Raw genomic sequence first — 25453 nt, 5'->3', positions numbered from 1 at the left:
TTAGTGCTTGGTTACCTATTGACAGTTTTGAACACCTGCTTTTGAACCACATCAGACAATGACCAAGTGTCCGAATAATGATCACTGACATGTCATTGCTCATTGTTTTTAAGTGCATGAGCATAGTTGTTTCTTTCTGTGTATTAAATGTAGGCAATGTGTGTGTGGTTGTCTTTGTCAATTAATAGTTAACAGTCTACGTTAGTTCAAAGTAACATGCAGCATTTTCCCTTTTGCTTCTTTTCCCCTCATAGTAAGGGTTACAAAGCAAAAAAAGCCCTGTGTTAAAACAGTGCAAGGGGTTTCATATGTGGGGGCATGTTGCTTAAGATACCATTGAGACAAATAATGATGATCCAGGAAGTTGGAGTAAAAAGGCAGCTTTTATTTTATCTTTTGTCTCGATGATTGCAAAGTTAACAGTCGAAATACAGCGTTTCAGAGTAACGCAACGCATTTTGCCAGATGATGTCATGTTGCATTGCAGCAACAGTTGAGCCAGGTTCAACATTTTATTGGATCCCCCTGCTTTGGCATCCCCACTGCATCAAATTCAAATTCTTCTGAAAGCGGACGTCTGTTCTGCTGTATTTTAAGAGAGCACGACAGGCGGACCAGAAGGCAGATAGACAGGAAGATGGGCTGGCAGACAGAGTGAGGTGGCAGATAGTAAAACATGTCTCCCAGTAAAAGGCTTGGAAAGCACATAGCTGATACATAACATACTCTTAACTCCATTGGCTAAGTCATAAAGTGGAGACAGAGGGAGGCTTGGAACCATTACGTGGTGGGAAGCTGAGGGCAGTGTGTGGTACTGTGGTTGTTTCTTTGCTCTCTCAGCACAGAGCAGCAGACTTATTTTGCTACCTCTAATTGTTAACGTTATCAGACTATGAGTCTATGATCCAGGGTATACCATTTGGCATGGACATTTGTCATGGAAACAGGCAAATTTACTTCAGAGGTTCTTTTCTTTTAAACAATCTCTAAAGTTGGAGACAGTTTAAGTATTCAGTTGGTGATTGATACAGTAATCAAGTATTATTAAGGAATAGAGGAAAGGGCTGCAGTGATTTTTGTATTGCTGTTTTGCAAACTTATTGTATCACAGCATATATATTGTTTTTTTATATATCTTTGAGGCATACATAAGCAAAATGTTTTGTAAGTTAGTATTTAAGACTCTTTAATCACACTTTACAAAAAACAGATAATGACTTTAAGAGTTACTTATATTTGATTTTTTATGGGCAACATGCTCTTGCGGAAACCAGGCTCAGATTACTGACAAAAAAGGTGCTAAATTTGAATTTCAGAGCATAGCTAGTGCATCCACTAGGCTCTATGGCTCATTGACGAAAGTATTGCAAAATGTATGTATTTGCAGTATTACAAACTGGGTGTCTGTGGTGGCCTTCCCATAAATCAATGATGTATTAAAAGTTTGAACTACAAGACTTCACACTGCTAAACTCTAAGCACAATTCCATTGTTTTCACTCAAGTAGAAATACTAAATTAATCAAACAGGACAGAAATCTTAAGGATTGCCACTTTAAAGCTCTGAATATCTTAAAGGGAACCTTTAAAAAATGTCAGTGAGAGAGAATAAGAAGGCGAGAAGGAAAGCCTGCTTCCTGGTTCTTGGCTGTAGTGCAGAGAAAGCGTGGTCTGCAAGCAGCAGGATAACAGATGTGCAGGAATGTAGTGCATTTATGGTGTGTGTTTATATGAATGTGCACACATGCACAAGGCATACGTGTGCATGTGGGGTTGTGCATTCATTGCATACCTGTGATGTTCAAGGAATTCTGTCCCATGACGGACGTGGTGGTAGTGGAACTATCAAGGTGCTTTCCATTGAGAGATCTGAGCAAGATATGAAAGAGAGCCAAAGTATTCACTTATTCCAAAGACACTATTTTCTGTCACAAATGTATCTCTCTTTAGTTCAGATTGCTGCTGGAAATTTAGCTGGCTTATGACTCGTTTTAAGACAGAACCAGAATAGGGTTAATTGCCAACTAGGTTATTCACAAGAAATGTGTCTCGGTACAATAATACAATAAACAATACTGATAAAATACAATAAACATAATGAGGAAATAAAAATTCAGGCAAAGTACTGCAAGAGTTAAAAAATTACACAAAAAATATTTAAAAGATTGTTTTGAAATACCATAACAAATATGTACAATGTAACTGTATTTCAGAATGAGACGGCTGTACAGTTTTGTGCTGAATGTGCAAAAATATTGGTCCGTGTGCAAAAGTTCACGGTGAAGAAAGTATGTGCAGTGTATGAAGGGTGTAGTTAGTGGAGATACGCCTCCTCTCCTTGCATCTCAGTCCCACCCAAGGGAGAAGCGAGCGAAGGAGACGAGGAAGAGATGCAAGTCGAGGCAACAGGCATTTAACAAAATGAGCATCCTTGACTTGTAGCTGTCATTTTAAAGCGGGTTCAATTAAATATGATAATATAGTGAAATTACAAAATAGTGTTTATTGATACAACATTTTGCCGTTAACAGCTGTTTACACTTTTAAACATCATGTCACGATAATAGCAGTTGAATTTGTTGTAGTGTACATTCAAAGATAAAAACACAAGTAATATCATGGTGAAATGTCGCCTCGCTACACAAATGGTGAAGGGCAGAGAGTTTGATCAAATAATACTATTTTTTTTTTTAAGATGATCTTCCGCAATGGATAAAACTGTATTTTCACTAATAGCTCCTCTGGCAAGCCTCCCTCTCAATCCTTGCCCCCTGAAATGCATTCTAGGCTTCAAGATGAAGTGCAGAGATCAATTTACTGGGCGCAAGCCGGAAGATCGTGGAGTGAGGAGATGAGGAGCTACAAAATTGAGAAATGGGAAGAGCCCCAAGTCAGTACTGGACTGTTGCTTTCAACAATGCACAGCCATTTAATGTCATGCTCTCTCTCTCTCTCTCTCTCTCTCTCTCTCTCTCTCTCTCTCTCTCTCTCTCTCTCTCTCTCACTCTCTTCCAGGGTCCCACCGGTCCACATGGAAGCCCAGGACAGCCTGGACCACCTGGGCCCAAGGTGAGTGGCCTTCTCCCATGGTAGGGAGATATAAACAGTTACATTTGGCAGAAAAGGCTCTGCTGTTTGAGTGAACTCTCAGAGAGCTAATCCCCCCTTAATTCCCTACTTGATAACATGCTTAATCAAGCTACAAGGAGAGCAAATTCAACACAGAAAAAATACCCTTATTATTATTATTATTATTATTATTATTATTATTATTAGTGTGTGTATAACTGTTTCCCATTCATACACTCATACTGATGTATGAGGCTGGTGTAGAAGACATCTACAATTTGTGAAAATTGAAGGATACATAACATTGCAAAGGCTGATTATTAACACAAAGCTGACAAATTTGTACACATTCATAAAAGTTTACAAAATTTCAATTGGTAGTTGGTAGTTTCAATTGGTAGCAGAAACAAATGTGCATATGTTTGCAATACTGCGTGTCTAAAGACACGGAAAATTCCATGGTCATGTATTTTTTTAATTTAGGGCCCCATATGTATTCTACTCTAATGAAATTACAGTTGAATTGAGACAAATAATTTTGTTGTGAAATTTTTAAAAATCAGAACAATGCAAGTCACAAAGAACACATGGGGCTTTAACCAGATGGTTGATATTGTGGCAGTCTGCAGCAAAAGTTAAAATCTTCAATTTATTTTCAAAACCTAGAATTTGACATCTAAGAAGTGGTGATGAATATGATAGCACCATTGTTAATAATGGCACGGTTGGTTGGATTTGGGAGTCATTATTGGACTATAAAATTAAGATTTCAAAGAAGGGGATGACAGCCTGATCTCTCTACTGCCTGAGGATGTGTATTGTCATTGAACATGCTGGCCTGCCGATCATCACCACCGAAAAAAACACAACCAAGAACATGAGATGGCAATGTCATTACTGCGAGTAATCAAATGATATTGCATCTAGCTTGATGCCAAGTCTTTGATGCCTTTCTGATCAAATTGTCTGTTTTTGTCATTTGTAATCAAGAGCCATCTCCTCTCACAGGCAGGCAAACAGTCTGTCTGTCAGTCTGTCAGTCTGTCTGTCTGTCTGTCTGTCTGTCTGTATTCATTGTAATCAATATATCCTTTTAAGTTGAATATTGTTTGTCACTGACATCTGATGTTTAGAATGAGTATTTATACTTTCGGCACGAAACTCAGATCCTGTATGTGAAATGTGTGTGACTCTTGCCTGAATTTGTCAAGCCTCCCATGCTTGGCTCGGGTTGTTTTTCAGAACCTCATCAGGAAATCTCTGCTGCTCATGTTGTTTTCTCTGCAAGACTCTGTTGTAGTGATCTTACCAGGTCACTTAATGTCTTTTAAACCTTTGACACTAAGTCTACTCTGCTGTAGTTAAAGTTTTCATCAAAAGGAATTAATTGTAGCAGATAATGAGCCAATCTCTGTTATTTAAAACGGTGCAAGTGGGATTAAACCAGATACAGCCAGAAGTAGGTAAGACTGATATAAATGAGCCGTTGTGTTCTCACAGTGCAGCAGGAAAGGCTGGAGGAGACAAGGATGGTTGTTGGCCTAAATTACAGACCCCATAGCAGATATTGTTGTAAGCCGGGCTTTCACCATGGCATAATGGGGCTAGTCCTTGCTCCATGAGACTTCATATGAAAAATAGGCATTTTTAAATCTTTGGTAAGTTTTTCCCAGCATGGGACGAGATGAAAAGGATACTTTGGTACAACTGAGCAAGGATGTGGGCTGATGGTTGTGGTGACTGTGGTCCCGACTGGCTACTACAGAGTGGCTGAATACAGCATGCAGTCAGTTAGGGAACAGTCACACTATAAAAGCTGAAACAATGGACAAGTGGATGGTCCACCCTCCCCTCCTTTGTCTTTTTATGTGAAACTGTTTGCTTATACGTGGATAGCTCTTCATTTGGAATTGTAATACATATACTTCATAGCTAATGACAAGACAAATACAGTATATGGAAGTACTTTTTATGAATCTCTTTGTCTACCTCACCTCACGCACATAAAGAGAGGAATGGTCTGTTTTCCTCCTTGATTAGTCAAACAGCACATCAACATAGATGTATTTGTTCTGTGTCACCCTTGACCTTGCTGGGACACTGTGCGCTTTTGGCCGAGGGCGTCTGATTGGTGAAATATGGGGCCACCTGCTTGCTCGCTGTTCCTTCAGCTTGTAGACCCACATTGGTTTGTACACATAGAAAAACAAAATCAGCGTATCTAATACCGTAGTGACCGGTCAGTGAGTCATCCTCACACCCCCAACCCCATTGTGGAGGCGGGATAGAGATTGAGAGACTCTTTGTCTCAGTTTGGAAAAATATCTCTTGTTGAAATGTGTTTGGTTACTAGGACGAATACAAAGTTGTATAGTCCCTGAAGCTGAGCTTAGTTGACGTGTTTTAAGCACAGTCTGAAGTGTTATGACAATAAGCTTGCTGAACTTAAAAGATCTTTTTAGTCTGCTTCATGCACTGCTGACTTTTTCAAACAGAAAGGAACCCTGGTATTATGCTGTGATAGAACGTCTGCTCTCTCACCCCCAAGCTTTTCTATGCCTCACTGGCTATCAGTCAAAACTATGGAAACATGATGCTCAAAATCTACTGAGAAAAATGTATGGACAAACAATGGCTTAGCACGCCACACCAGAATCAGCTGAAAGGTTTTTTTTATCTTTTATATTCAGAAGTCCTTGCTACTGCACACCTCATCACATGTACAAACCACATTTTGAACAATCAAAGAATATATTAAAATCTATTGATTGACACTTCTTTGACGTGTTATCTTACTTTCCAAACCCGTTTTTATTAATGTTCACTTGTGTTCCTGATGAGCACAATTATGATAGATTCTCAAACGAGATATAGGATGAGACAATCCCATTTATATCAATAAAGTTTGATGTTGTGATACGTATATTTTCCTGTATATGTGTATTAAACATGTTCAGATCTTGTATTTGTAGGGTGTGGATGCAGTTTGATTTGTATGTTTTAAGAGTGATGTATGGGCATAGCTGTGTGGACGAGCAACAGAGAGAAAGGTGGATGCACTAAAAGCAGACTGGTAATCAGACCTTAGGTTTGATAGTTTAGTTTTCACTGTAGGATTACATTTTCAGTTTAGAATAAGCATTGTTGCTCCTCAAAGCCAACATTTGAGGATGTGGGCATGTTCATGATTCTCTTGGGATGCAACTTAAGCAAGGACTAGTCTATTTAGCAAAATAACATTCATTTCACAATAACTCTTTAGATGAGTTATCTAACAACAACTTGTTGAAAAATGCACGATTACACTGTTGAATTTATTTAAATTAAAGCAGTCCTCAAACATAGCTTAACCATGTCATGTGATATGATGTCTGTTTTAATAAAAGCCACATGTGGCTTTGACTTTCAACTGAACATTTACCCCACTTAGGTAGAAATACCGAGATATATATTGTGTATTGCCATTTAGCCTAAAAATACAGAGAATATTTTTTGGTCCATATTGCTCAGTCTGTTAATTAATTGTGCTGAAATAGACTGCTGTTTTGTCATGCCGTATCACGTCTGTAGATGCAGCTCTATCTGTAAGAATGTTTGAGTTTTAACAACATTTTTAGATGTCTGACAATAGAAAATATTTTATGACCCTATCCTCATCAGTTTAAGAAGAAAGGCCAGACGATCTCTGGCTTTTGAAATGTAATATTGCTGTTCTGTGGAAATGCACTTACCATCAGCTCCATTCTGGCAGACTCTTTGATTTGTCTTCTGCCTTGTGGGAATAACACATGTGGTCTGGGATGACACAGAAACTGAGTGAGGTCTGGATCCTCAAAGGCATTTGTACTTCATTGCTTAGTGTTACACTGAGCAGAAATGTGGATGGCAACTCTGCAATGACTTCTACAACTTGGAGCCACAATATCCTAATTTGAACAGCAGTGTAGTAGTGTTCATCACAGCTAGCCACTTAACTGTCCTGTCTATTTTTAGAAAAGTTTGGGATCTGTTGACTTCAATAAAGTTGAATATTTTTGTGGCACTAGCATCTTGCTACCATTAGAGGAGCTGCATCTCAAGGCATCTCCACATTGGCCTCTGCACAATGCCACAGATTTTGCCGCTTGGCTATAGCCAAAGAGATAATGGGAGAAGCAGTACAAATTATGAGAAAGAGAAAACATGCAAATTCATCTGATTTAATTTACTTGCTTACTCACAATTATTGTACTTCTAAAATAAACATCTTTCAGTTATTTTATAAAATATAATAGATGTTTCATGACTGTATTCAGAAATGATTGATGAATTGATTATTTTTTTTGAGAATAACCATCATTTGAAAAATCTGGTGCTGCCAAAATAATTTAGTTGCCGAAGTCATCCCTTATCCTGTGACCCTGTTTCTATTCTAGGGCTCAAAGGGAGACCCAGGGCTGTCTCCAGGCCAGGCTCCACCAGGAGAGAAGGTAAGAACTCTTCCACGTGTCTCTGTGTCAAGCAACAAAGCCTTTAGTCGTTTGACAGTGATTCTTATCTTGAGGCATTTTACCTGAGCTGGTCACACAGACACTTAATCTCTGCCCAATGGCTGCTTTTTATCTCTGCTTTTGATTTCATTTATCCTAATATGGGCAAAGATATTGTGAAAAGAATCCTGAAATGTTTGTTCAGATCAGTAGATTATAACAGTTTATATATACTGTATATGATTAGTCACTTAACGCGTTCTAATATGTGGATGATGAAAAACAGATTTTTTTATTTCATCTAATTAACCATTTTCTGTACATATGATTTCATTCAAATCCCCCTTTCTGCATTTGTGACTCTATTATCATTCATTTGTCTGGCTTCAACACAGCTGGTTTCTCTTACTCTCTACTCTCTCTCTATCCTTGTCTCTTTTTCTTCCAAACATCATCACAGTTATGATTTTCTTGAGCAGCAGAGCTAAATGTCTTGAACTAATTAAGCTCCAAAAGTATCCTTTTCCCTTCAAGCTTTAATGCTTTGTGCTAAGAAACACTGTCATCGTGTCTCCCTCTCTTTAAAACCAAACATGTAACATGTGTCATAACATTAACATTTGTAACATTTGTAACATTTGTCACAACAGGGTGACAGAGGTTCACCAGGTCTGCCTGGACTAGATGGATTTCCAGGTCCAATGGTAAGATTTTAGTTTTTTATTTATCTTCTATCTTTTTTTGTTATTTTTAAAGCGGCAGCTGATGCTGCTCAGAAACTATATATATATATATATATATATATATATATATATATATATATATATATAATAGAAACTATTTTTGTTTGATGTGTCCAAGTAACTCAGTTTGATAATTATCAAAAAAACTATTAGATTGTAGGGGTGGATAAAAACGATTTACCTGTGTATTGTTATTTTGTGTTTATAATCACTGTTTTAGTGCCTGAATTGATGTAATTGCCTCATTTTAGTCTATGCAAAAGTAGAAGGATGTTACCGCTTTTGTTGTTGTCGCCTGAGTAACGTCATATGTCGTTATATCCGTTTCAGCTGAAGCGAGAAAGCACATAACAGCGGACGATTCGAGATAAACTACACCACAGTAGCATTAGTTTGAGTGTACACCACGAGGCTGTAAAGGCTGAGCAGATGGTGCAATTAAGTTTTGTAGTGTCATTTAGCCATGTAAAAGCTAATCTAGTTATTTAATTTATTTAATTTTAATTTTAATAAAAAAATTTATAAAGTTATTTCCGACATCTAACCAAAAATCTATTCAAAAAATCCACTGACTTCAAGACAAGAGATCCAAAAATGCTAACTATGTTCGGGTAATAGGGCTCATTCCTGCAGTACTCTATTGCGGAACGTGCAGTCAAGCCAGTCGTTCCTCGCATCTCCACGGTCAAATCAGCCGATGCTACAAATTAAGTGCACCCATATACTGACATGCATGTCAAAAGCATTCAAACTGCCCAGATTGAGCTGACCATAAATGTATAAAGAGAATGGAGCTGATGCTGAGCCGACAGACTGATGGTTCGGGCAAAGTTAGCCATAGCATACACGTGTGACTATGTCTGGTTTTCAAAATAAGGTGATAACAAAGGTTAAATAAATATATGTAAATAAGATTAATTAGATTATATTCACAAGAAGAAAGTCAAAGAGTTTTGCTGTATCAACATAGAGATTTTCCAGAGTAAAAGTCACTAGAATTGTATAATTCAACTTTCTCTTGTTTTTATTTTTACTACTGTTAAAACAGTAAACAAAAATCGCAATGAATCTTAATAATGTATGTATCTTAATAAGACTTGCAAAATTGCAATAGATATCAAATCAGCAGTGTTTTGATCATATCAAAGTGGGAGATAATCATATCGTCCCAGCCCTATAACATTGCTTCTTATATTTTACTTTTAAAACAGCATTTTTCATCACCTTTATAACAGCAGCTTTGTCTTTTAATCATCTGCATTAATTAGGCATGAGGAGGCACACATATTATTAGTTCATACAAGTTAAAGGTTGGTTAAAGAGGAAGTTCAAGAGTTAAGAGCATGCATTCAAACACACGCGCAAACATACTTTGCTTATGCGTGCGCACACACACACACACACACACACACACACACACACACACACACACACACACACACACACACACACACACACACACACATACTGTATCAGTGTTCCCACTGTGTTCTCCCCTAAGTGTCAGCCACAGACGTTAGCTGAGGCCTCTTGTGGCCTGATGTGGTCAGTATTAGGTTACCCTGTCAGAGACAGCCCACCCTGCTCTCTGCCTGTCTTCATTATTTCTTTTAAGCTCAATAGAAAAAAACATTCATAGAAACCAATAACTTTTTCTTGCTTGCTTTCTTTTTTCGTATATCTTCCCTACACTTTGTTTTCTTCATCACTATCTTTGCATACTTCTGTCTTTGCATACATCTCTGTCTGTGTTGTTGCCCCTCTCTCTCAGAGCCTCAAACCTGGCTGTTAAGATGTGGTGCTGCCACGCTTAAATTTGATATGCTTTGAGGTCAAAGGTCTTCCAAAAGAGGAAAAGCACACTGCCCAGGGTTAGGAGGTCAATGACATGCATAATATCCCATGCCTCCTTAGGTCATTAATTGTCATGCCTAAGAAGGAGTATTTCAAGGATGCTGCTATCAATAAAATGCAGGACATTGCCATTCTTCCTATATCCACCAGTGTGCACATATTCACAGGCACTCTCAAGCCCTTTATCTGTTAACTCAGATTTGTTCTGTTTTGCTGTATTGCGTTTAATTTCTTCCTCAAAATTGTACATTGCTGTTGCTGTGTTCAGCATAGCTGTGACTAGAACTGAGCTTGTGGCTTTACAGAACAGACTTAATCTGTTATAGCAGATTGCACTGCTGCCTTGGCTATATCTACACAGTAGTCCTAGTTGCCTCTTATTGAAGCTTTGAGTCTTGTCTCCACATAGCTGGCCTTCACCTTGCCTCCCAGGAGGCCATCCCAGTGTTTGCAGTAGCTGAATCTAATGTGCCCAGCACATGAACTGTGCCCTCTCAAGTATTTCCAGAGGAAATGAATGGCTCGGGTCCTATGCTATTTACCCCCAAGTTGGCCTTATAGAGTGTGAAGGTTCATGTGTCACAACCTTGGAAGCACACGACGGAGTCAATGGTACCGTGCGAGAAGGTGTCTTGCTTCCCCAAAAAGACGATGACCTAGGCTTTGACCTTGTGTTTGTTAACATCTGTTGTTGATAATCAATTAAAATGGAAAAATAAAAGGGCTTAAGAGAAGCTTGGATTTACCGAACAATAAATGTTGTTTAGTTTATAAAGAATTGCCTGTTTAGCAAAGGAACTAGCAGAGTTTGGCGGTAGCACAAAACTGACAGTGGATTAGAATGAGCAATTTATTTTATAGATTTTCTTTTTAGGTTTTAGTCATGTCAGTTTCCTTTTAACCTCAACCACACTGTACTCTGCAACCATTCAGTCAGAACACAGAATTGGTCATGGACTAGTTCCTCAAAACACTACACAAGGTAAACAGAACAAATGCAGTTTCTATTTTTGAAATAGGAAATGAAACATCTAAACAGATTTATTGTATTCTCACAATTCAATCTGATGCACACACATGCCCACACACCACCACCAATCTTCCTGCTCTCTATCTCCTTCCCAGTCTCTGCACAACAATAACAGAGAGTGCAAACTATATGGATTTTAACACTGACCATCTAACACATTTTGAATGTCAGTCTTGCATGCATGGGGATTTGCAGTCAGAATCACACCATCTGTGTTCAGAGATCATTTACTGTGACCTTTGACCTTAAGGGTAATACCAAAATGATGGCTGCAGGAAAGAGTATCCAGGCTATTCCTACATCCCTTCACATGCCTCAGGTGTCTCAATCCAGGATCGATGCAAGCCACAAATGCAGATAATTCAAAGTTCAAAAGAGCTTTATTGAGATGTGCAATAAGAAAAGCAAACTCTGCAGTTCTCTATCAAATGATTCACTAAATGTCACATTGAAGCAAGTCTTTAATTGTTTGATTGTTTGTTCTTCCTGTTTTTTTACATTATTAGCAATGCTAGTGCAATGCTATTTCATGAATTGCCATGAAACTTTTTACAGACATTCATGGTCCCCAGAGAATGAATCCTTATGACTTTAGTGATGCTCTGGCTTTTCCTCTGTCTCTAGCACCAACATGAGGTTTTGTGGGAAAGTCTTGACAACTGTTGACTGACATTAACTGACTTTTGTGTAAAGCCACCAAAAAATTTAATCAGACCAACACTTCAGCCCTCCATCAGCCTCAGCTTTATTTTGTGTTTAGTTCTAATTGACAGATCTTAGCCTGCTAGCATGGTAAACATTGTACTTGCTAAGCATTAGCATGTCAGCGTTGCCATTTTGAGCATGTTAACATGCTGACATGAGCATTTAGCTCAGCTGTGCAGCATGTAGTACAACCTCATAGAGTCACAGCATGACTGAAGACTCAGTTTGTTAATGTCTATGGTGTTTTGTGTTTTTTGGGGAAATCTACTCAAAATACATTTGTTTTATTCCATTTTCAAGGGTCTTAAAGGTTATCCAGGGTCTGCCGGACTGCCAGGAGAACAAGTAAGTTGTGATGTCTGCGTGTGTGTGTAAGCAAGAGAAAGAGTTTTATTATTCCTCTGTGTCTACAACAGCTGTGGCCATGGCTGTGGTCCAAATCCAAGCACCTGGTAAAGTAATATCAAGCATTGATCAACAACATTTTAAAACCATTGTTTTGAATTGTGTATCAGCTGAATGTTTAATTAAAATACAAAGAGTCATTTTAACACTGAGCGGAAAAACAGCAGAGTGAGCCAGTGAGGGAGGAGTGGGTTGGAGGGCTGCAGAAAGGTACAGTTAATAGACAGGGTTGTCTTGGAGGAGGCTGTCCAGAATGAACATGAACAGTGCTTGTTTTATTCCTCAGTTGGCAATGCTAGTAGAGGTCTGTGTGTCTCCTCTTTCACTTTATCCATCCATCTAATCTCCCTATTCACCGTTCATTCATCTCTCTCTCTTTCTCTCTTCCTCTTTCTCTCTGCTGCAGGGCATTCCAGGACCTCCAGGGGAAGCCGGGGCTGCAGGTTACCCTGGCAGGCAGGTGCAGTGAAAAATACAAAAATACGCTTTCAGTTTCTCCATCGATCCTCTTAGATTCTTTGTTGTTCTATCAAGAACTCTACAGAAAATACACAGCAATGATAATGCTAACTGCATAATGCACACTTCTTTCTGCTTTCCTATGCACGTTTCTTACCCATTTTGGATTCGGAAGTAAGCGGTAAAATACTGCTATTTCCCTTACAGTGTATTGGAAAATATAGTTTACAATGAAAGCTATTATTCAATTTAATTGGTTTCATGATGTATTTTCATGTTTGCAGTCTGTGCACTTAAACCATGTGCAGTGTGGACGAGAAAATATAAAGTCCAATTTAAAGTATAAAAAAACATATTTTCTTTTAGCTGTCTTTCAGTCCATGTAGAGTCTGATGTGTTTATGTTTCTCTCACCATGTGAAATCACAATTCACCTGAGTCCTTCTTTTTTTGCAGGGCTTAGCTGGGCCACAAGGTAACCCAGGGCCTAAAGGTGTCCGTGTAAGTACAAGTTGCTCTTTGCTCTCATTCTCCCCTCTTTTCTTTTGCAGCGCTGGATGGAACACTTAATTTCCTGAAAGGATTAGCACAGTGTCAGGCCGACAGCCTCGTTCCAGAGAGGCTGCTCTGAATCTGAGTTGTATTTCTGACATACTGCCTGATGAGAGCCTGCTTCTGGGGGCCGGTCTGGGCAAGCAAGAATGCCCCAAAACAGGAGAACAGAAGAATGAGAAGAGGATGGAATACAAGCAGATGGGAGAAAATATTAAAACAGACGGACAGGGGTCAAATCAGCTAGTGAGACAAGGGACTTAAGTGGAGCATTGCAGCTCAGAGAAAGAGGATAGCTGGGATTACTATGTCAGAGTGAGGCATGCAATGTGAAAAAGAGCCACAGAGACAGGTGTTACACTTATAAGATTTGAATGTGAGAGTGTGTAAAAGAGCAAAAGAAGGAGACGGGTTTGTGCAAATTTCTCATACACACTGACTACATCTTATGACACTACACTACAGCCAAGGTATTGGTGCCTAAAAAAATTTCATAGTCATCATGTCCATAATGACAGCACATCTAACATATTTCAGTGTTTTACATAAAAAATATTATAATGTGGCTGTTGTGTACATGTAGAAGGACACACATTCAGGCTCACTTATGCCAGGGACGCAATATACTGTAGATCCTTGCCAATGGTTTCACACTATTCACTGATCGACAGGAAGCGCTAACACACAAGATATGCAGCAATGTGTGAGCAAAGGTAGGAAAGAAGACCTCAATCATTTATCATATCAGATTTTATAACAAAGTTCATGAGCAATGTGCTGTGTGCATGCTAAATAGAAGTATTGTGTTGAGGAATGTTTTAATGAGATACTGTATCACGCTGCTGAAAAATGTGTAGTTGTAATGTTCAGACAGTATTTTGATGTGAAATATTGCTGATTTCCAGGGTTTCATTGGGCCTCCAGGCATTGCTGGGCCACTGGGGCTAGAGGGGGACAAAGTGAGTGATGCACATGATGCCAAGGTCTTTTTATACACTATTCCTGTGTACTAGGACTTTCTCGTTCCTATTACTAATCACATTCATCTCTAATAATGTCCTCTATTTGATGTCTTCCCACTTTTGCTCTCCATTTTATCTCCCCTGCTTTGTCTGATTCTTAGTACCTCCCTGATTGAGGTTTGATAAATGCAAGCTTTCCTGATATTTTTGGTTTTAGCACTTTGCCATAATCAATATTTTTTCAGCCAGCTCTGTTCTAATATATCTTTATATATGTTGAGCTACTTAGTACTTGCAGATGTATGTCAAATCATCTTTTTACTCACAGCCATTTGTTCATTTTTGTGTCCTTTAAAAAAACAAACTATTAGGTAAAAGTAGAGTGTGCTTGGCAGCAGTAATTTAAAGCTGGCATTTACAGTTTTGAATGATTAGATTACAGGAAATTTACATTTTCCATTCAGGCTATTCCTGAATGCCGTCACTCCTTTCTTCATTCTTGTGATATTTCGGTCTCAAGAAAATCCTTTTTGAAAAAAATCGACATTGAAACATTTTTTCAATGTGGTGAAACATTTTTTGAATCCTGCCATCCTGGCCATATTACAAATCTCTTTATAATTGTCATTGTATAAGAGGAGGGCAGTTTTCCTGTGGTACATTTTATTCAGACAAATTAATCAGATCGATACAGGAGATTAGAGAACCAATTCCCTCATAGCAGCACAGGTTCATGACGCAGATTTGAGTCACTTATCCACTTTTTTTTCTTTTCTAGGGCATTCGTGGTCCTTTTGGAAAACCTGGCCTCAAAGGAAGACATGTAATAATTAATTCTTTTTTCATTCCTGCCATAGGTCCTAGTTGCTTTCAGACAAAAAAATATATATACCGTTGTCATCTATCAATAGCTATGAGGAGACAGCAGCAGGCATGATTATCTGTGTTATCTTGTGTGACAAATCAGGGAGATTGTAAAAACGGATAAAAATGTCATCCATCTGATAATTTATACAGTTTATACACTCTTAAAATAGCAGTACTCTACATCCACAAAAATCCCAGGGACAATTTGATTAGTTTGTGTGCTGCATTTGGTGTTAATGTGCTCAAGATAAATCCTTAGATGATTTAACAAGATGTGTCAAATCACATTGGAAATGTTGGCTGGCTGTATTTTGGCATTGGTCCTGCAATGCCAAGTGTGTTCCCAGGTGGCATTAAAAAGAAATACAGATTGAGATAGATACAAATGGAATGTCAAGATCGGAACCTCACACTGTGAAAAGTTAATGTTTTAAAAACAAGCCTTGGGTTGTCTGTTGAAGTTGCCAAGCGGGCAGTGAGCCCAGTGTCTGTTTGATCCAAAGTGTTTTTTTTCTGGAATGTTTAGCGATGTCTGGCTAACTGGATCAAAGTCTGTGGTCTCAGGGCTGTTGTAATCCCATCCACAAGCTCACCAATAGACAGGCGTATCTTGCTTCATTAAATAAGTATTATTTTCACACCATGTCAATGCAAATTTGATCTTGATCAATCACTCTGGGAAATTGCATGTTAAATGCTATATATATTAAGAAAAGGTTGGAAGCCATGGATAACATAAAACATAGAAATTAAGTAACAGTATGGAAGTTGAAAAAGCTAAATAGACGACTGTCCATTCACCTTTATGGAGGTGCTTTATACTGCAAAGTGGACAGCATAATTGGCAGTGGTTGCACTTACCTTAATGAGTGTGGATGTACTTCTCCCACAGGGTGTGGTGGGAGATGTGGGGGAGAGGGGGCCTCCTGGTCCTGATGGCAATGAGGTGAGAACTCCTGTCCGCCTCCTGGTGAATTAAGTCGTCCTCTTTTTTTATTCTGCACTTTTCATTTATCTCTGCCTGTTATTTCGCCTTTCTGTCCTCCATCTATGAAGTCTAGTTCTCCCTGCTTGTTACCTGTCCTCTTTCATCAGTGACTGTGTGTAAAATTGATGTAAAAGTACTGGGCTATTTCCTGCATGAACTTATTTACATTACTATGCGTGAATCATTTCATGCATGTTCAGGCCTTTTGTATCCACTACTGAAACGTATGTAAAAAGATTTTTACACACATAAACTTTTCACATGAAGTCTGTATTTAAAAAAACTAAAGTTGGCATCACAGAAGGTGGACTAATAGTTTATTGAAGCGTGTTTACAGAAGGATACAGATAAATGGTCATCAGTTGTCAATTACACGAATGACTGAGCAGCCTTGATTTATTAGTTTTTGGGTTCAGATAGATATGTTAAGATGCTTTGTCATCTCAGATGTTTGCACATGAAAATATTAAGTTGATCTTACAGTATTTCCAATGAAGCCTTTGGGATGAGGAATGTGTAATACTGTAAGTGTCCTGTCCTGTGTACTTAGGATGTTGCTGTGATGTTTCACAGGGTCCTGTTGGTGGGATTGGCATTTGTGGCTTTCCTGGTCTGAGGGTGAGTATCAGTTTTCCAACGTTATCATTTGTATTAATGTGTTACATTTCCCATGGCGAATAGGTAAAATTTTTGATCTGTCATTCAATTGGTTCACAGTTCTGCTTCTGTCTCTCGTTCTTGTTGCCAAGATTGCTAGTCTGTCCATCTTTCTTTCGGCTTGTCTGTCTCTAGTGGTTAGATTGTGGTTAGGATGATGGATAGCGAGATGTGCTGTGTTTCTTCATGCGTGACAGATGTGAATTTTCCTGGAGTACTTGTTTTGTATGGCAGTAGCTCATTTCTTACAGTTAACAACAGCCACTACTGAAATCTAAAAAATCTACAGGTACTCAAAGGAATACAATATAAATAGGCCAGGATTAAGAATCAAACTGTTTTGGCTGCATCTCATGCATCCTCAGCACTACTAGGTCCATGGGCATGACAGTGCAAAAAAAGGCAAAAGGCTCCAAAAAGTTGACTTAGAGACTTAAACTTACATTTTGGCGGATTTCCTGCATGTGTAGTGACGGAGATGTGCATTATACTGACACAGTTGTTTATGGTTGGGCACAGTGAAGATACCGTAAATATATTTAAGGTTAACATACAGTTTGAGGGAAGCATGTCAAATGTGAATAATGGAAATTAAAAAAAGAACTCCAGTGTCTAGCTGCCGAAGGTTTAAATGTTACCAGCACAACCACTTGGGAGGCTCTGTGTTCTTATGGCAGTGAGACAAACATCTAGATTGTCACAGACCTTATAGAGAGCATGCTCTCTTTTTTTTACTGCACAATACAACTGTTAAAAAGTCTGAGTTCACAGAGGTCTCCTAAACATCCCAGTGTTCATGTCAGAAAAATAGATACAACTGTATATGGCACCAGTCCTGTACTCATTTCAAGCTTCATTTACACAGGTTAGCTGTCCTCATTGTGTGGGGATTTATTGGGGTGCTTGAAGGATCACCGTGTGCACAAAAACATCTGCATGGATGGCGTTTCCTTAACCTTCACCTCAGCTACTGGGTGTAAGTCATCTTTACTACAGACACAGTCAGACATGAAACACGCAGACACTTTCCTTTGTTTTTTCACAGTGTGTCACTTCAGAGTTGCAGACTAACATTAATCTAGTTTATGGAATGGGATATGGCACTATGTGTTGTTGTAAAAAATTGGTAGGAACATCTACAAAAGTAAAACATTGTCATTTCAGATTAATTTAAAAAGACGTTGGTAGAAAACCTTTTTATGTGTTTTTCTGCTCCACAGTTTACCTTCATGTCTCAGGTTTCACTTGACCTGACACTATAAATCACTTCGCAAACAAGAATGGGCAGCAAACAGTAGTAAATATGCCTCATTTCTCTGTTATCCCAAACAATATTATGAGGTGGTGGGTGTTAATTTATTGCCTGCCTTGGCAATCCATTTTCCAAAAAAAAAAAAAGAAACAGTTCCCTTGTTGATGTCTGGAAAGAGTGGACACTGAGTCGTTTGTGGTAGAATAGTTTTGGTCATATCATTTCCGGAATCTTCCTTTTCTTGCTCTTTAAAACAGTTTGTGTGTGTTTTTTTAATATTCAGGTCTCGCTAAGGAAAAGCTGAATCTGTTCTTACTTGTACTTTTTTTTTAACATTCAGTGCTTACACAAGTGCTTTTGTGGAACAAATCGAAACACCATCGATCATTCATAAATGTATAGAGTTGATGATAGGATCATGATATGCATGTAGTGTAAAATTATGTTTATGGACATTGCCTATGTTGTGAGGAGGTCACATCTCCAAAATGCTTCAAAATGTGTTTATATCGCACATTATGTGTTAGTGATGATTTTGAAAGACTACAACATTTCTCATCATTAGCAGAGAAATTAATTATTAATGATTAAAGCTGATGTAGTGGTTGCTTGTATTATTTATACCAACAAATCATTTCCTTTAAGCACTTTTGAGTGATCACACAAGAGAGCCAAAATACTTTCACCTCCTTAATCCTAGCTTTGATGTAATTCATATTTAGTCAACTTTCCGGCTGAGTGATTTTGGAGTGGCTCACAAAGAACTTTGATTTGACATCTAAAACTCATTTTCACTTCCCAGTGTCAATCACACCCTTGTGGTTCCAGTTGCGCTCACTTGTCTATTGAAAGGCAATTAGACAAAGTTAGAACTTTAGTTAAGTAATCTGTGGGAGAGCCGAAACGGAGCAGCAAGTGTTCGTTCTGGTATGCAATTGATGTCTTTGCCAGTGTGTGACTCAACAAAATGTGATGCAGCCAGACACTCTTTCACAGTCCGAATGAAAAACATAGTGGAGACAGAATGCAGTTGTTTGAAATGTTATGGACTTTTTTTATGTGTGTGTGTGTGTGTTACTGATTTACCACTTTTACTTCAACCAGTTGTTTTAATCATTTGCATGTGGTATGGTGAGGCCTGACTATATACTGTAGTAATGCAATTGTGCTTTCCACACTCACAGGTTGTGTCAAGTATATGATACAATCAAGTATAGATACACTGGGTGCTGAAACATTTTGTGCTTGATTGGCCTTTCTGAGGCTACAGTGGTTGTGTTAAAACAAGAGGTAAAGGAATGCTCCAATCTGGATTCTGTCAAGTCTTAACTCACTTGTCTTAAGTGTGGCGGGGAGATAATGGTTTGGATGATGTCAAACCACCTGGCAGTCAGGCTACATCTTGACAGCAGTGTGGGATGTTGATGTACCAGATCACTTCAGCTGGGCTGGTGGACACCCGAGTTTTGGGGGAACGTAATTTTTTCTTGCCTTATGTCCCCCTATCAGTATGACATTTGTGTTCTCTGTTGAAAGTTTCGTTTGATAGAGTGCGTTTGATTTGTGCCTGTCCTGTTGCAGTACCACAGGGGAGCCGCAGCATCAAACACCAGCCTTACAGGGTCCAGATGGATTCCTAGCTGAAGCCACATGCCCTTGATGACAGAATTAAGCCATGTCCTCTCACTCGCCTGTCTCACTTAAGCTTTTTTTGCATATATTTCTAATGTGATAAACTTTTAGGTTAGATTGAGTATGATAGCAAATCATTCGCCTCTACATACATCTTTAATACTGGAAATGGATCATTTTAGCATGCGTATACAAACATGGTATTCTTGTTTGTCCACGTTTATTATGATATTCATCAACTGCCCGCCAAAGGGCTTTTATTAACCCCTCCAGTCTTTAAAATATCCCCTCCTCCCTTCCCTCACCCCATCAAGACAACCCAAGAAAACAAAACTGAAAAATAGAAAAGCAAAATATACATAAATATATATTTGTTTACTTTGTTTGCTGGCAGATTGTTGTTTGCCATTGATTCATTGCCAGCAACATAGTTGCCAATGACATGGTTGCAGCAGTCATAGTGAAAACCACCTCATCAGTGGCCATCAGTGACCATTCTCACCTTGCGTCTGTCAATTGGAGTGGATGTTGTTGGCTGTAAGTGGTGAGCACGGCCAAGCCCATATCCATAAAAAACAACTGGATACACTGTCAACACAGCTTAGTTGTGTTGTAAGGTTGTGACAATAAGGAATGCTCTGTGTTGAAAACAGCAGATAGGGTTCGTGTCAAAATAACGTCCCTGCCAAGAAGAAATCTGAAACATTTAGTGTGAAATATGCCATTGAGTCTCAGGTAACAACCGTTGGCCAGTATAGAAGTGTGTGTGTGTGTTTCTGTTTATTTGTGATACATCAATTCTATTGTGTACCTCCTTCTTTCCACAGGGGGAGGCAGGGCCTGAGGGACTGCGAGGACTGCCTGGTTTGGTGGGGCCTCAGGTAAGTTAGACATTGGCTACTGCAAATGCTCTAAATTTTAGGGATATACTGTACAGTACCGTCAAATCACTGAGCTATCTAAAGTATCCACTGTATGTAACTCCACATCATAAATCTAGCACCACCATATATACATTTTTTGGCCTGTCAAAATATATAAAGACAAAGACAAAAATACATTTCCAAACATTTGCCATAATGTCAATTTGTATCATCCACCAGCCCCCTCCTTGACTTCACTTAATTTCAAATTCCTGCTTCAAAACATATTCTGTCACTGAAGTCACTGATTCCTTACAAACATTTTTCCTTTCTTCTCTTCTCATTAATGGACTGATTCTTCTATTATTCCCTTCTTTCCTCTTCCTGTGGCAGGGCCCAGCAGGACCAGCCGGCCTGCCTGGATTGAAAGGTGATAAGGTGATCTAAATATTTATATTATTGCAGTGTATCTGTGTGTAATGTGTCAGTAGTAGCCCAGCTCACATCCTGTTAACATTTGGATAATGCAGCCACTATGAACTCAAATTGAATAACATAATAGTAGACAGAGGATGTTAACAGTTCTTTATGTAAGAAATTGATATTGCTCCAAATGTGTATTTTATTTTTTGTGATATTCAAACAGAATTTTAACGGCAACTTACCTTGAAAGTTTACAAGTGTTGCTGCATGATATTGTTATGTATACAGTATATACATTATTTACAGGTACATCTTTTTTATCTACTGTATGGCCATACTGTGATCACTGTGGCAGACTAGTGTTGTGTTAAATCTCTGTATGATACTGTGAAATTCAGGGTGAAGTGGGACACATGGGCGAACCTGGAGAGATGGGGTACCAAGGTGATAAGGTACGTCTCCCGTCACACAAGTAAGATTTTAAGTAAAACACAGATGCCCACCATTTGAACATTATGTGCATGGAACTGTTGTTACCAGTAATTTTTAAAAAGAGAATTCAATATTTTGTTCCCACGCCTATAGATCATGACATCATTAGTATAAATACTCATGCTTTGTCGAGAACATGTCACTTGATAATACTTTTACAATTCATGCAGTGTTATATCTCTTTTTTTCAGGGTGTTGCAGGTGCACCTGGTCCTACTGGGCCAAAAGGGAAACCTGGACCACCGGTATGTGAGTGTGAGTGTGTATGTGTTTCTGCAGCCAAGGGTGCATGTGTAGAAATTCCTGAAGGTGTATTTATTTGCGTGTTTGTGTGTGTTTTTATATTTATATATTTTATTCTGTATTTTTATTTTGGATGTATGTGTGTGTGTGTGTGTGTGTGTGTGTGTGTGTGTGTGTGTGTGTGTGTGTGCGCGTGCGCTTGCCATGTTGTGCAGGTTTTGTACAGGTTTTATATACAAAGCCAAGTAAACACAGTGTGCCACAATGAGATCGGGAATCTATATTTGTTATGTGTAAACTGAAGTAAACTCTGTCACCTTCACAACACATCATCTTTATTGAGCACTTGCTGTTAGTGAGTTCCAATGAGGGAAGAAAGAAGCCTACATTATTGTGAATTGATGTCTCTCTCTTTTCATGGTGGAATACTGAATAAAAAAGTCCAGATGCTGTCCTATTCCAGAGCACCTAGTTCCGATGCAGCATCAGCTGTTAAGTTACCACAGTCCTCTGAAGAAACAGAATAACCGCAGTGTTCACTACAGTATAATTTTAAGAAGAAGAAAAAGATGTGGTGTACTACCACACAGTGTTAAAGTTTATCCAAACTTAATTAATTCAGTATTGTTTTCAGGAAAACAGCTTTCTTGTCCATAGTTTTGCAAATGCAGCTGCACCACATGCCCACACAATGCATACTAAGCGAGCAAGCCAGCAAGCATTACTTGAGAGAGAAAGAGAGAGAGAGAGAGAGAGAGAGAGAGAGAGAGAGAGAGAGAGAGAGAGAGAGAGAGAGAGAGAGAGAGAGCGAGAGTTTAGTGTTGATGCCTGATAGCAAGTGTACATGCAGCATCATGTTGTGACTGATTGGTGCTTAGTTTGTTGTTGCTCTACAACCATCAGTGTGATTAAGCATCATATCAAATGGCTATAAGAACACAGTCACATCTATACTCAATTTCATGTTGAAGAAATACAATACAGAAATACATTACCTAAATGGTGACAGAATGAACACATAATAATTAAGACGTGTTCTCTGTATTTTAAACAGGGTAAAATTGGCGAGATTGGTGCACAGGGACCACATGGACCTCCAGGACCAGAGGTAGGACATGCACATCGGCAACTATCTTGATAAAGGATTAAATGTTAAAAAGTATTTTGTTGAGATGGATCTGAGAACAGTAAATCAGTATAGTCAGTATGCTCCCTACAGTACATCAGTAAGTATCCATTCCATCTAACATTGTGTTGTATGGTGTGATGTTTGAGGCCTATGGGAGCTGTTAGTTGGTATTTAGACTTTTAGTCCTTTTATTTCATTTTACACTATTCTACGCCGTTTCATAATAATAACAAATTTAAGAAACAAAAACAAATTGAAATGTTACCTAGACACACTGGAATAGTTCAATTATTCATTGTTCACCTATATTGACATAATACGAGTGTGAAACATTAACCAACTCGTCTTACTAGCGCTAAAATATGCTGCAGTACTCAATATATAACAAGATGAATCTTGTGCTTTTACTATTGTGGCATCTCCCTCCAGCACGTTTGTGCCTTTGACGTAGAATATTTCACCTTTTGTCAAAGAGGTCATTGTTGATGCTAGCATATGTGGAAAGCATGGAAAATGCCAAAGACACGCTGCGGTCAGGAGTGCAACATGACCATAAGTCACATAGGCCACAGCTCACAGGTGTAACTTTCTAAAATGAGTAATTGTGTCATGGCAGGAGTGCCTGAAGGTATTCAGCCTCTATCTGCTCAGTAGCAATCCATCACCATCTTTATATCAGTTTGCAATAAGTCTTCCTATACTCTCAAGAAAGACCTCACCCCTGTGTCTGCCTAATACAGATTCATGCAGGATGCCTTCAGTAATTTGCAAAGAGAAGCTGCTGTAGCACATCAACATAGGCCAATAAATAGGCCTACTCCATACCTGCCTTTATAAATGCAGTATAATTCTACCCCTCCTGTAATTTAGACAGAGATGTAATGAGTTCATTTTCTGTGTGGAATCAAACTCCACCAATAAGTCATGTGACTCATCATGACAGGTGAAATAATAACATATAATGATGATAATTTATCTCTCCTCCTGTTTTTGAAAGGGATTTCCTGGGGACATTGGAGTACCAGGGCCCAATGGTCCACCTGGACCAAAGGTAAGACAGCATCTCTCACTCTTTCTCTCTGTACAGCCAGCCATTTGTTTAAGTCTCATCTCATCTCATCTTCAACCGCTTATCCGGGATCGGGTCGCTGGGGAAACAGCTCCAGCAGGGGACCCCAAACTTCCCTTTCCCGAGCCACATCAGCCATCTCTGACTGGGGGATCCCGAGGCGCTCCCAGGCCAGTTTGGAGATATAGTCCCTCCACCTGGTCCTGGGCCTCCCTCGGGGTCTCCTCCCAGCTGGTCGTGCCTGGAACACCTCCCTAGGGAAGCGCCCAGGTGGCATCCTCACCAGATGCCCGAACCACCTCAACTGGCTCCTTTCCACGCAAAGGAGCAGCGGCTCTACTCCGAGTCCCTCACAGATGACTGAACTTCTCACTCTATCTCTAAGGGAGATGCCAGCCACCCTCCTGAGGAAAACCATTTCGGCCGCTTGTACCCGCGATTCTTTCGGTCATGACCCAGTCCACATGACCATAGGTGAGGGTAGGAACGAAGATTGCCCGGTAGATAGAGAGCTTTGCCTTGCGGCTCAGCTCTCTTTTTGTCAGAACGGTGCGGTAGAGCGACTGCAATACCGCCCCAGCTGCTCCGATTCTCCAGCCAATCTCACGTTCCATTGTTCCCTCATTCGCGAACAAGACCCCGAGGTACTTGAACTCCTTCACTTAGGGTAAGGACTCATTCCCTACCCGGAGTGGGCGATCCACCGGTTTAAGTCATCCAACTGAATTCATGCATTTGGCTGTGTTTCAGGGTTTGCAGGGTGCCAGAGGGCCCCAAGGCCCGCCAGGACCACAGGGAACACAGGTGAGACAATTCAACATTTTACTTAATCCCACACGTCTGCTCGGTTCTTGACTCACTGATACAGAAAAGTGGAAAATATGGCTCTTGAAGAGATTTCCATTGGATCATTAGTCAAGATTAACTTAAAGCCATGATTAACCAACACAATACTTCTCATTTAGTCATGGTCATATCTCAAACAGTTGAAGCTTAGATCCTAGTGGGAGTTTTTTTCAATACCATAACTCTCAGGGCATGTTCCGCTGGGTGAAGTCATGATTCATCATTGGGTGCTTATAAAAACAAGGCTGAAACTTTTCCAGCTCTGGAAAAAAGGAACAGAAGCCTTTGGAAGGTGTACAACATACACACACACACACTTTTCTATTGTGCTAGATGATACAGCCAAACCTGGTAGTTGGCCAATGTACTCTCCTCACACACACACACACACACACACACACACACACACACACACACACACACACACACACACACACACACACACTTTCCTAGTATGGGTCACAGCACCTCAGATAGACTGCAGAGACAAAGCTGTTTGATACCTGAAAGTATAGAAGTGGAATGTAAAAAGTATATTCACTTAAGTTCTGTTCTTGAGTACTACTACAAAGTCAATTACATTTATCTAACTGTAGCTGTAACCAGTGACATAGGTTTGGTTTCAGAAGTTGGGGCAGCACAGTGAATGAGGGAAGCTGAGAGTTAGAAGTAATGAAAATGGAATGGTAACTTTACTGTGTGTGCATTTCTATGTGTGTTTTGGTGTGCCAGCTGTATTTACTTGT

At 39.3% G+C, this 25453-nt stretch overlaps 1 protein-coding gene across 1 annotated transcript in view; it reads left to right on the top strand.

Annotated features, from left to right (window-relative positions):
• Window positions 1-25453, top strand: part of LOC137870429 (collagen alpha-1(XXIV) chain-like) — an 85057-nt gene that overhangs the window by 19160 nt on the left and 40444 nt on the right. The window contains exons 5-21 of the mRNA XM_068707684.1: window positions 3015-3068; window positions 7484-7537; window positions 8188-8241; window positions 12170-12214; window positions 12681-12734; window positions 13189-13233; window positions 14190-14243; window positions 15025-15069; window positions 16006-16059; window positions 16675-16719; window positions 20470-20523; window positions 20899-20943; window positions 21327-21380; window positions 21612-21665; window positions 22718-22771; window positions 23790-23843; window positions 24612-24665. Coding sequence (XP_068563785.1) covers window positions 3015-3068; window positions 7484-7537; window positions 8188-8241; window positions 12170-12214; window positions 12681-12734; window positions 13189-13233; window positions 14190-14243; window positions 15025-15069; window positions 16006-16059; window positions 16675-16719; window positions 20470-20523; window positions 20899-20943; window positions 21327-21380; window positions 21612-21665; window positions 22718-22771; window positions 23790-23843; window positions 24612-24665 — 873 coding nt within the window. The remainder of the gene's footprint in view (window positions 1-3014; window positions 3069-7483; window positions 7538-8187; window positions 8242-12169; window positions 12215-12680; window positions 12735-13188; window positions 13234-14189; window positions 14244-15024; window positions 15070-16005; window positions 16060-16674; window positions 16720-20469; window positions 20524-20898; window positions 20944-21326; window positions 21381-21611; window positions 21666-22717; window positions 22772-23789; window positions 23844-24611; window positions 24666-25453) is intronic.

The sequence above is a fragment of the Cebidichthys violaceus genome, unplaced genomic scaffold (genome assembly GCF_023349555.1).
Source record: "Cebidichthys violaceus isolate CVI_PGR_0920_01 unplaced genomic scaffold, fCebVio1.0.p SCAF_13, whole genome shotgun sequence".
Classification (NCBI taxonomy): Eukaryota; Metazoa; Chordata; class Actinopteri; order Perciformes; family Stichaeidae; genus Cebidichthys; species Cebidichthys violaceus.
Note: the sequence above shows the minus strand (reverse complement) of the source record. Positions and strands in the feature narration are given on the sequence as shown.